Genomic DNA, 13,115 nt, shown 5'->3' with positions numbered 1-13,115 from the left:
TCTGACAATAGGGGGAAAATGTATAACATATCACCCCCTAACATGAACATTGATATGTGTCCCCGTTTTGTATCCACATTTCAATATTTATCTCTATGAGGAACCAGACAAATAATGACGTTCCTTGATAAACTCAGTCCCTTTATACATATATTATACATATATATATTAACTTACAGAGTAGTTTTGCCGCTCTTCCCAAAAAAAAAAAAAAACATATATATATATATATATATATATATATATATATATATATATATATATATACACATATGATTGACTTTGTTTTATTTGTCATATATACATATAATTTATTGATTAAACCTGACAACCAAGCCAGCTAGAGCTCAGCAGGGAAAACCTTAGGCCAAATATGGGCTTTTAGAATTTTGCTTGGATTGGGCTCTAGCTAAGAAAGCATAAACCCCAAGGTTGGGTTCAGTTTAGACTGGGCCTGCCCATCTAGACCATGGCTACGGCTTAGGCCACCCCTCCACCCTATCCATCCCTAGTTATACACATAAACCTTTGTATATTAAGTGTTAATTCAAATTTAGCTAAAATTTTGGAGAGATGTCTATTTTCAGTGTAGGTAAATACAAATTAAAAAAATACATATATCTTTGTAACAATATTTGATCCTATGAAAATCCAAAGAAGAGTACAATTAACACAAAGTAGGCCATGAAAGTTGAGATATGGTGCCTTCATTTATTGGATAAACATGGGGTGGGTGTCATAAGCTTGTATTACTTGGAGGTCTATATGATCACTGGTAAAGTAATAAATTTTCAATATGAAATATACAGTAAATGGGTTCTAGAGAAAATATTTAAACATAGAAGATATGAAGAGAATTATGCAAATGTAACGATGTGGGGGTTAAAAGAAAATAGAAACAAACTTTCATATTTTACTGTGAGGATTTGTTTATGACAATCATAGAGACTACTACTACTAAGAAGAAAAAAAAAAAAAAAAGGCAGCCAGTTCAGTTCGATACCTCAAAACCTTCCAGCGCAGTAGCATTGTAGCAATCTAACAGTTTATATCAATGTACTTGCACTTGGGTGATGATATTCTTTGATTTTAGCATCAAACTAATGATAGACCAAACGGGTTAACCAACAATCCACCATCGCTTTGCCCCCACTAACACCACCACCTGTGTAGGACTGCCGTAAAAGTTTGATACCATACTCCACCTGAATGTGCAGCAAAAAGACCTTTTGAACGGTTTGATTGTAGACTGTCCACATTGTTGGAGCAAAAGCATCATAAGCAGACTGAGAGATTACACAAAAACAGAAGCATTTTGACATAGCGAAGCTACATTTAAGTCTCAAAAATGGGCTGACACGATCATTTGTTAGCATGACTCGTCTTCCTCCCTAAAAAAGCAAATTTGGACATTCATTTTACTTTCATTCGTGAATGAACAAAATTGACCAGTCATTCCGACTTCAGAGGAGCATCTGCAATGGCCTTTATGTCCTTCTTGCTCTTAACCAGAGCTCTTTTTTTAGTTTCAAAATCAACTTTGTTCAGGTCTTCTGCAATCCCTAAGTACCCAAAAAGAACTTGCTCCGTCTCATCTCCCAGTACAATTTCTGCATTGCCATTGCTCCTATTAGCATTTATCTGCTGGAACTCCTCCCTGCCACGCTTGTTCTCAGTATAGTAGTTGTGAAGCCTCTCTGCATCTTGAAATCCAGAAAAAGTAGGACAAAACTTCACTACCATAACACTTTGATTTGCAGGTCTACCATGGCATACCTTGGCCTTCCCCACGCCAAAACCCATCTCTGCAAGTTAAAGATAGAAGGTTTATAAGAAAGAAATAATTAGACTCCATGTAAGATATTCCCAAGTCTACAGGTGCATAAACTACCAAGTCCTCCCATGATTTTTTAAGATTTAAGTTAAATTCATTCCAAGCAGGGGAACTCAAACCATCCACCCCTCGAAAATACATAATTCCTGCAATCAACTGAAATCGGTGGCCATAAATATCCATGATATCACAAACCTTTGAGTTTAGCTTGCATATCTTCAATTGTTATGACCTTTCTTCTGTCAGGATCCTTGTTACCAATGGAACTGTTATGGATAATGACAAGTGGAGGCCATAGAATGAGGTCCTCCTTCAGAGCTAAAGCCTCAGCATGTGGCAAGTCTGCATGTACCCATGTACCATCACGAGGCACAATACTATTCCACCCCATCAAGACACAGATTGCTCTGTGAAGACCCCAGTGGTCTGCTTTTGATTGCTTCTGCGACATAAAGGCATGTGTCGCCAAACTGCGAGTGTCGCCAAACTCTTTGGATTGGCTGAAACAACAATGAAGCAACCAATTGCTAAGGAGAATATAATTGACACCATTTGATGCAAGCTGCACAAGAATGGACCATACTAAAACAAGGAAAGAAGCAAGCCAATTGCTCAAGGGAGAATAAATAAATGTAATACTTTCAAAAATAAAATAATTATCAACAGAAGAAAAATTAATGATCCTTACATCAGAGTTTATCACCTACCCAACATCCTGGTCCAGAAACTTTATCCCCTAGATAATCTCTTATCGGGGTTTAAGGAATTAATCATTAACTAAATCTATTTACTGCTGAGATTTTATTTTATCATTTCCTAGATAGCATACAACTAATAAACCAAAGAATAACATCATCCTCCAAACCAAAGTCAACATGAGAAAAGTAATGAAAGAACGGATGCAAATGAAATAGATAAAATTTGCTAACTGAAGCTCAGGGCCGTTCAGCAAATTCCCCAGCCGTGGCATATGCATCAATCTTCAGCCCCTAGGATAGAAACTGACTTATCAAGCATGAGTAATTGAAAAAGAATGTCCATAGAATGCACTCTCCCCGAGCCTCGGATCCATTAAGAAGTGCTATACACTAACAGAAGATCAAAGAAACATTGTCAACTTGTGAATCAGATGGTAGACAGGGTTCCTAATTATACACTCCAAGAACCCTAGTAGAATAGATGATTTCACAGTCCCAAACAACACCCCCCCCCCCCCACAAACCAAAAAAAATCTTCATATATCAACCTAAAAAACTTCCTATACTTAACTCGCAATTTTTGCATTGAACCAGAGTCAAGAACCATCTCCAAAACCCTCTCCAAAGGTAGACGAATTATACCAATAGAAACCTTAAGAGATAGACACAACTAATGTTATGGTTAATGGATACTCACTTGGTTGCAGCACAAAGAATAAGATTAAGTTACTTCTGAATCAAACTATAGGGGCAACAAATGCTCCACATTCAGAAACATTTCATGAAGTAGAAGACAGACCTGCCACACACGATGCATAGCAGACTACCAGCATTTCCTTGCTCCTTGTATCTTCTTTGATGAGCTGGGTTCTCATTCAACTGTTTAGAAAACTTAAGGAAGGCGTCATATGCCTTCTGGTTGAACTTCTCAGAACCTTCTGGTGGTTCAGGCTTTGCTGGAGACCCTTGATCTTCTGATGGACCAGCATTCTGATCATTGACATAACCATGGTGGAGATCATATTGGTTTCTCTTCTGAAATTTGCTTGGTCTGTATACAGTGTGCTTCCTATCTAGTGGGTATGGATTATGAAACTTTGGGGGACCAAGTCTCAACCGCTTCTTTACGCTCACATTTCCAGAACCAGCAATACGAGGTTCGCTGGGACACCCTCGAGCATGTAAAGATGGATCTTGAGATGTCATCCAATCATCAGATTCAGATACTCTATGACGGGTCATTCTGTCAAATACCCTTCCAGTCTTCTTTCTATGTTGAGGGCGTCTAGAGCGCAACCGTGTGGACCATGATAAACTGGTGGAATGTTCACCAGTCCACTGTTCATCATCATCAATAGACTCCTGGATATGGCTAATTGTATTGCCATTACTTGATGATATATACCTGTGAGTGTATCCATTCATCTCCTCATCAATACTGTGGTTTCTATTTGTCACCCTTACAGATGGGTCATAAAAACGTAATTCCTCTGCCTTCAATCTTCTCTCCGGGCTTACGTCAAGCCTGTATAAATCTGAATCATGCTCTGACATTGTTGAAATTTGCAATCTTTCCCTGTAAGATACTGGACCAGCATCCCTTCCAAAACCATAATCTATACTTGACTGTGAGATATCATTATCATGATCCCTCAATATTCTTGATCTGAATTCCAGATGAGTACTTCTATAACCCAATAACTCTCCATCTTGCTTTGTTGCTCGTGATGTTTTATTCACATCATAGTAATTTGATGCTGGTTCACCTTGTAAAGAAGTATGGTCCCATAAGACACTCTCTGTCAGGGTTCTATGAGAACCTACAGCAGCTTCAACTCTGTCTACAACAGGCTCCATTAAGCTCGGCCTTAGTGAATTACTATGATCATGGCCCATTCCATCATTGGGATGCAGCTTTCTGTATAAGTTATCAGACATGTATTCTGGATCAATCCTCTCTCTTCTACCAAGTTCAGGATAATTATATTCCCGGGCCTCAAGCCCAGATGGACTAATCAGGCCCAGCTGGTAGGATACCAGGTCTTTTTGTCTCAGCCCTGTGTGCTTTCCAGAGCCAAAAGTTGGAGCCTGTCGCAGCTCAAAATCCTTTCCAGAACCAAAAGGTGCCTGGCCATAATCATCATGATTGACAGGGTCTGTAACCTTTCCACCACTCCTTGCGAATCCATCTGTAGATAAATTCCGACCACCACCATAGAAACCAATGAAATCATCCTTTGAAGGGCCTGGACCGGAAGAGGTGCTACCAAAAGCCTTAGAATGAGACAAAGGCATGGTAGAGTAAGCAGCATCCCTTGAATAGAACACTGGTTTCTCTTGTTCATATGTTTCTCTTGAAGCTATTTTATCTGGATTACGGTTGTCACCATACCGAAGATCCTCAACCTTGCCATGTCCAATATCCCGGCCAACTTTACCAGAATTTATGGCTGCGGCAAAATCATGAGGCAACGTAAAGAACTTTCGATATGAACCATCTTCCATGTACAAAGACTTCGGTACCAACATCCCATTCTGTTCAAGCGCTGAAGAACCATTGGAATTAAAATTCTTCTGTTTGCCCATTCTAGAACTACTAGGGCCGCTGCTATCATCGACATACTTCAGACTAGGTTTCGTGTCAGCATTCGAATAAACAGGATCAGCCAATAAATATTTCAGGCGGAAGCCATCAGATTGAGAGTCTTCATCGAACTGTGATCGGTTACGGGACTGGCCGTAAAGGGGTGACCGAGATCGAACAACCCTACAGTCTCTCCCTCCATCCAAATGCCTAGTGTAATCTCTTCTCTCAGCTGAAGAGCTCCTAGGATCACGGCCCAAAACCCTTCGAGACCTCTCGACTTCAAGAGGGCTCAAACTTCGAAGAGTGCGTGGACGCTGATTCTCTCGCGTGTTTCGGCGATGTGGTGGACATGGATTAGGACGCCATTCGGATCGATGATCCCTTATCTTGGCGGGAGGGGATCGGGTTCTCACGTCTCCGAGCCTTCGTGCTCGCATCTTCTAGTTAGCAGCCAAAAATATTTGTCAAAATTGGAACTTCTTACGCAGTGAACGGTTTGATAGATAGGGGAGGGGGAGGGGGAGGGGGAGTGGGGAGGGAAGAGAGAGAACCCTAGCAAAAAACTGAAAAACAAAACCCTAATCTATAAGAGAACAGTCACGCATTCACTCTATTGCTGCACCTAATGTTCATAAAAACTACATATAAATCCAAACCCTAGACAAGAAAGCTTTAAGAATTGCATCTGAAGATCACAACATAGGATTGAAATTTGTAATCCTGGATCATCCATCATCAGAAACAGGCAGAGAAACCCGAAAGATCACAGACCTTTTTCCAACAAAGTGTTAGAAGAAGCTATTTTCGATCTCCAACACCATCCAATAACCACCTCCTCGTCGTTCCACAAGAGACCTTTTGGTTAGAAACTGCTTTGCATCTCGGCGAGATACTGAAAATCGAAAAGGTTTGTTTCGTAATCATTCCATTACTCATTCCACAACTCCAGCGCTGTCGCGCACGATATCCTTTTCGTCTCTTGGTTCACCCTTTTTCATCTTTTTGAAGGACTTGTTAGGGTTTTAAAATTGGTTTATAGAGCGTAAAAATGGATTAGTTGATTATGTCTAATTCCTTTGCTTAATTTGTTTTACATCCAACTGAGATCTGAACCGTTCATTATGTATTTTCACCCACTGAACCAATTATCGGGATTAACATCCGATTATCAACCATAAGGGGGCTCATGCCTCATTTTTTTATTTTTTTTTTTGGGTAGAAATGCCTCATCCATATCGGTTCCATAAAATAGATTTGGTGGGAATTGATTTGACTTTGGTTTCCTAACCGTAACAAATATTAAAGTGTAAAACCCAATATAACAAACCCCACACATCTTTAATTCAGGTTATAAATAGAATCTTGGGAAGTAGTTCTCCCTCCGGGAGTGTGGCCTACGTCAGCACTCCCATATGTCTATCTCTCTTCTTCTTAAAACAAGGGATAAATATGTCTTTTCATATGAAGAAGAGAGAGATAGACTCATGGGAGTGCTGGCATAAGCCACACTCCCAGACAGAGAACTTTCTCCCTACAATCTTTTATGGGAAAATGATGTACACACCATTGGTAGTACAAATCCTTTCTCCTCCTTGAACACTTTCAATATGCTCTCTTCCTTCAGAATTTAGCTCATCTCCAAGGAGTCCAGTACGCTCAGGGTGTTGCCAGTCATTGGTCTATACTGCACACATCCCTAGGCATGTGTCGAGATGTGTGTAGCACAGCTCAGCCGTTGGATGTCCCTTAGCAACACCCTAGGCGTTGGGCTCCCTGGAGACGATCCTGATCCCCTCCTTTACCATGTGAGTCTCTCGTATACGAATCATGAGACACTCTTTTTCGTGTGCACATTGACTTGGCATAAGAGATGATACATGAGGGCAACTTAGAGATCCCTCCACTATTTATTTTAAGAAGTTTGTGTGTCCATATATCAAATTTCAACCAAATGTGTCTTACCAAAAAAAAAATTTCAGCCAAATGTGGTCCAAGACTTGGTTTGGCAGTTTGGGCAACCCCCTAGACACACAGAAAATAATCCTCTCGAATTCCCTAAATAGTGCAGTGCGACAGTTCGGGATGGAGATGTCAACATGTGGTAGCTCGGACATCCAACAGTGTCGAGCTCAACAAAAAACATAAAAAAATGAAAATCAATGAGCTCGGACCATTGGATTTCAAGTTGCCACATTTCGAAATCTCCACCCCAAACTACCGCATTACACAGTTTTAGGCAATTAGAGAGGATTAAAATCCTAGGCGCACAGCCTACGCTGCCTTATTGGGTGACCACCTTGTGGCCTCACATAAAAAAATCAACCAAATTCAAATTGGCTAATTAATAAAACAAAGGGGTCTATGGACATCGAGGATATGCCTAATATGATATATTGAGTATTTGAGTTTGGCAAGTTTGACATCGCCTATATGAATGTTACCCTATATATCCAATGGGGAAGGGTTCCGGGGAAAATTCCCATGCCACCCCAATGGCGGCGTGGGGAATGATATATTCTAGGGCCCATATGGTAGGAGAGAAAAACAAAGAATAATAAATAAAAAAAATCTCATGTGAGGGGATGATAGTTCACTGGTGTCATGAAAAACTTTTTCTCATATCCATTAGTAGGGAGTGTTCGTTTACCAAAAAAAAAAAAAGTAGGGAGTGTTTTATCTTTTTGCCATGCAGCAGACTAAAAAACGGAGGCTTTCTTTTTTAGTGGAGCCATGAAATAAATTTTTTTTTATTATATTGAAACCTTTTGTAACCATTTTTACATAATTGATCATTCATCATCTTTCAATATCAACCTTTGCGTACTTCTCCCCCACTAGGGGTGTAAGATGTTGGCCCGCATTGGTAGGTCTGATCGAGCCCGATCGGTTAAATTTTGACATCAGATCATGTAGGGAAAAATGGAGTAAGAACTTTATATGAGATAACTTAATTGTTGTGTTGATGCTATAGGAGAGTATACCGAACTATAGTTGACATTCCAAGATGTTGATGTAGACTAAGACATGCCACTTGACATTCTCCTAAAGTCAGTATTTACTCCCTTTGGTGCAACCGATTTGAATGCAAAACCAGCTCCAATATGAAAATCCATGCGTTTCTGGCAGAAAATGTGTACTCATTTGATGCGTCCCTTCAAGTACGTTGGAGTTATGCACAAATTACACTAGATGCAAATGAAAAGTTCAATCGGCAAAACACTATTCTGGTTTTAATTGGGCAACATAATAGTGTATATATATATATATATATAGAGAGAGAGAGAGAGAGAGAGAGGAAATTGAATAAAAAAGCAAATCGTTTTGAGGAGGAACCTTTATGTATAGAGATGGATGCATCTCTTCAAGCTACCCCATGGAATGGGTGTGTCAATTGATTCAAACGGATTGGATTAAAAGATTCCAATCCAAATGCGAGGATGTTAGTGTCCCTTGAAGGTACTCTATGGTGCGAGTGTGAATTTTAATTCAAATGGATTGGATTAAAAGATCTCAATACGAGCGTTTGGATTGCATCCTTACAAATCGATGTCTCTATAAAGAGACATTTCCATTACGTAAAGGCACCTAGACATATACGAATATATGTGTCTTTGTACGTATGGACTTGTTTTTACAAGTGATAACTCCTTACCACTTGGGCCCGAGTCTAAGCCCACTGAAGTGCAAAAAATTAATGTGACCAAGCCCAAAAACAGCCCAAGAGTGAACCAAAAATATAGTTTATGGGCTGGGCCACTACACCACACCTCACCTCACCTTGTCTCACATTACCTTGCCTTGACTCGACGCGCGCTTGTGTGCATATGTGTGAAAAAACACCAAAACCCATCCCGTCACATGGAAGAAGGGATACTTCCCTTCAAGACCTCTTGTCCCTTATAATTATCATCCACTTCCACTATGGGACTGTTCATTCCACACAAAGTACATTGCCCAAAAGCAAAACACATTAGTTCAAAAGCGCAAACTTCTTGGGAGGAAAACCAAAATTCCAAAAGAAAACATATTTTGAAACTCATTAATTAAGAATGTTTCATGCAACATTCCCCCACAAGTTTCAAAATGATGACAAAACACATGATACCTTGAGCACATTAGAATGATAGGACATGTCATTACAAATGTATTTCAGACTTGAATCGACACTAGGTCTGATAAAAGCAAGTTACAAAATACAGGTGAAATCAAACTTTTTGAACCGTTCCTCATTGGTGTAATTGATTAACCTACCAACTATATCCTACCACTCAACCCCTCCACTATACCATTTATGTTAATGGACTTCCTGGTCTTGTCCCCATCTTAGATCATAAATGTGTAGAGAATTCACCCATACAATTCTCATTGTAAGCGGCCTCGCCCCCTACATCCACCTAGTTCAACCTGCAGTATACACCAAAGTTAAGTTAACAAATTCCCCACAATTCATGTGCTTTGTTACTTAAGTGTTTTAAATTCATCCTTCAATAATAGCGGTGAGCACTATCTTACCATTTATAACTGAAATAAACACTCAATGATAGTACTAATCAAGTCATCCAATGACTTCGTTTTTATCCTTTGAACCAAATTTCAGATATTTTCTATCGTAGGTTGGGAGTCAATCACCTTGACTCGTGAATCATGGACTTTAAGCCTATTCATTTTGATGTATCATTAATAACCTTTGGAAACTACAGATTTGTTAGCATATCTACTTACATTTTCCTATGATTTAAAAAAAAAAAAAAATTTAATTTTTCCTACGATTTAATGAAATCAATTGCATTGTACAATTTTCCACATATTGCCTATTACATAGGGAGGCGCTAGCGTAGCATAGGCAACCTAGCAACATTCTTTTTCCCTTATAATATAGGATTAAGTTTTCTTTCACCCAAGGTGAAAAGAGAATTTATTCACGAATGGTGATGTGATGCCATGATTGACCTCCGGGTTCATCATTAACTCATGTTCATGGTCCGAAATATCCTTCTCTAGCCCAATCAAAGAGTCTGACGGGATGGATGAATACATTTTCTCCTCACCATGGGTGGACAGAAATTGGGTCCTACTATACATTAGCAAGATTCCTTTGGTCATCAAAGGGATTACCTTCAACCTCACCCTTTCTGCTTGCATGGATGAAACATGGCTACCTATACAGTCAATGTGAAGATTTACCTCTGTTTCAATAGGTAAAAGGCTAATGTAAAATAAACAAAGGGGGGGAGGGGGTGTTCAACTACAGAGTATTAATTCAAGAGTTACAATTGCTGAAAAGTAATCTCTCATCCCTTCTTCATAGTAATAAATAAAAATTTTACAACCTGAAGATACTCTTCAACTTGATAATAGATGTTTATACTCAGTAAGCAGATTTGAAACATCACCCATACGCAACTGAAAGAGCATCAACCATGAAACTAAAATGAGAATCAGAAAGGAAACCGATATAAGATAGAAACATAGATGCATCCCAAACAGTTGGATAAAGAAGGGTTAGGCGAGTACGCATCAGGTTAAAACATAAACTCAGATCCTTAACTTACAAACTTTGTGATATTATAATTGCTCAACGGTCCTTCAAGTTAGGGTATTATTTCTATAAAGAAGTGTCACAGGGGCGCCACAATTTCCATGAAAGTGGATGTCCTTACAAGCCTAAGTTTCTTTCTTCAACTAATAAGGAAAAAAAGTAACACCCCCTCCTGACACATCGAGAAAAACCTTGTTTTGACAGCCCATATATCTGCCATGTTACACCTCCGTTTGCGCTCAAATTTTGTGGGCATTTTGTCCATATCATCATCTCTCAGTCTGGCAAGTTTTAGCCCAATCCAATTTCCCCAATTGGAAATATTAAACTTCAAGAATTGATTGAAGATTCAAGTTTTAAGGCAACTTTGGCTCAACCTTGGTAAATACAGGGGTGAAAGCTCTAACATCGTGAGCCATACTGTGGAGATGTAATCTGAAAATGGGCATGTAACTGATCCAAGGAGGGTGCTTTCCATTCAAGGTTGGTTTGACCAGAGGACCCCGCCACATCCAGCCCACATGACTCAAAAGACACGGACTGTCAAGATGAGCTTATTTTTATAGGGCCGTGAAGTGGCCCTTTTTCATCACTACAAATTAATAGAGTAGCAAACTGATAGATCCTATATACATTTATTCTATCCATACCTGAGAAGCTGTTTTAATATGATAGAAGCGATAACTCTGCTGCCCAGAATGACCATACTCTGCAGACAGTGAATCATATCTGCCATTTCCCCCATCACAATTGCAACCACAGACACGAGCAGTAGGGTTCAACATGCAAAAAGCCAAAAAGTTTCTTTAGGAGTTGTCTAAAATGCATATTTTGACACAAATCACACAAAAGGATCTGAAAGGAACCAGTATCCTAATTTATGTTTTTGAAGAATTTAAGAACAGAAAACAGGATAATTTGTTCCAAACATTATTTCATGAAGAACATTGTACAGAGACTGCTAAATTCATACTTGATGGTCATGGTGGACGAAGAAAAAATGTAAAGAATGTAACTTTGTAACTAGACTAATTTTAGGCCAATAAGGAAAATTTCAATTAGTGGAAGTTAAGCCCCTAGCATATCGCATGGCTAGCACTTGCAAAGGTCAACCAGACATAATAAGAGGTCTTGATGATTTTAACCATGGACTTTGAAAACCATAAGCTGGAAATCAGAGCATGGACTAGCCAAGTGAACTGGCTTGAAGGAATAAAAACTTAAGGTAACCCAACTCAGAAACTCTATGGTCCTTAAAAGCATCAGCGAGTATTCTTTTGGTTGCTCTCTAAAAAATAAAAGGTATTTTTCCATGGTGATTATGCAAGTTATGGGTGTTGTTTCTCTACCCTGTTTGCTTCTTTCTGGTTTCCCTTGAATCATTCTTTTCCCTATCCATGTAAAACCTTTTCTAATATCTATTATTTGGACAATTATTACTAATATAGACTAGCGGTGGGAAAGGACCCAGGATACAACAATATGCCTGTTCCTTGGGGTGTCCCGGCAAGAAAATGTGACAAAAGCTAACTTGCTTTTGATGTCAAATGAGATAAGAGTCCCAAATAAGCTGGAAAGATCTTGATCTAGAAGACCATTTCCTAATGTTGCGTTCCATCCGAATCTGATTCATGGTGGTGGCGAAGGCAAGTTTCCCCACAATATCAAAAATAGTTGAGCCAGCAAAAGTCATGTCCATCCAGATCCATTCTCTGAAAAGGCAAATTCCGTCTGCTCCTTGGCCAGCATTTTGCTAACACCTCTTTCCAAATGGAAGAGAAGAGGGGGCAAGCAAAGAAGGGGTGGTAAATGTTTTCCGTTGCATTCCAACAAAGGCAGCAGGACGGGGAGATGACAATCTAGCGGTGAATGAGAAATGACTATGTTGGAAGGCAGTTGGAGAAAGCCCACCAAGCTGTGAAGCTGTTCAGAGGAATATGGTGCTTAAACCATACTAAATTGTGCCAAGGAGATATAGTGACATGAGAACGGATGTGATTCCAAGTCGCTTTGGAGCTGAAGAGGCCTGAAGAGGAGGAAGTCCAGAGTATCTTTGTTAAACCCGCACCCATAGGCCATATCTAACCCGAACCTTGGTTGTAGGCCCTGAACCGCCCCAACAGTTGTACCTTGTCTTGGGGCGTCTTTGGCTTTACGAAAGAAAGCCCGCCGGAGAAAAAAGTCTATCTCTTCCCGTCCCGGGTCATACTCCGGTGCGTCCACAGCAGAAGAAATCGCAATGCATCTTGCTCAGTAGGCGTAGCTTGGAGTGGGAGTGTTTCGGGGCCCACGGAGCGGTAAGGAAAGTGGCCGCCAGAGAGGAATCCAAACCGGCCTATTGAGCGCAGGCTAATATGCGCCGGAGAAAGCGGAGGTATGCTCTATTCGACCCGATGGTCGTCGTTGTCGGTGCCTTGTGGTGTGTTGACGAAGTGTACGATAGAGAAGAAGATACCC

General features: G+C 39.9%; 2 protein-coding genes across 3 annotated transcripts in view; both read right to left on the bottom strand.

Annotated features, from left to right (window-relative positions):
• Nucleotides 1–1,381: 1,381 nt before the first annotated feature.
• Nucleotides 1,382–5,610, bottom strand: LOC122642404. Its single transcript, XM_043835858.1, has 3 exons — nt 3,332–5,610; nt 2,030–2,334; nt 1,382–1,805 (listed from the first exon to the last, which is right to left on the bottom strand). The coding sequence occupies exons 1-3, from the start codon at nt 5,554–5,556 to the stop codon at nt 1,453–1,455; spliced, it is 2,883 nt and encodes a 960-aa protein (XP_043691793.1). The 5' UTR covers nt 5,557–5,610; the 3' UTR covers nt 1,382–1,452.
• A 4,751-nt stretch (nt 5,611–10,361) lies between these two features.
• LOC122645514 (protein GLUTELIN PRECURSOR ACCUMULATION 3) overlaps nt 10,362–13,115 on the bottom strand; it is a 48,930-nt gene continuing 46,176 nt past the window's right edge. For both annotated transcript variants that reach the window (XM_043838827.1, XM_043838834.1), the window contains exons 15-16: nt 11,309–11,387; nt 10,362–10,522 (exon numbers count right to left, since the gene is read on the bottom strand). In XM_043838827.1, the coding sequence (XP_043694762.1) occupies nt 10,463–10,522; nt 11,309–11,387 (139 nt within the window). In that variant the 3' untranslated portion in view covers nt 10,362–10,462. The remainder of the gene's footprint in view (nt 10,523–11,308; nt 11,388–13,115) is intronic.

Source organism: Telopea speciosissima, chromosome 1 (genome assembly GCF_018873765.1).
Source record: "Telopea speciosissima isolate NSW1024214 ecotype Mountain lineage chromosome 1, Tspe_v1, whole genome shotgun sequence".
NCBI classification, from domain to species: Eukaryota; Viridiplantae; Streptophyta; class Magnoliopsida; order Proteales; family Proteaceae; genus Telopea; species Telopea speciosissima.
The sequence above is the reverse complement of the archived record's forward strand: the minus strand, read 5'-3'. Positions and strand labels throughout refer to the sequence as shown.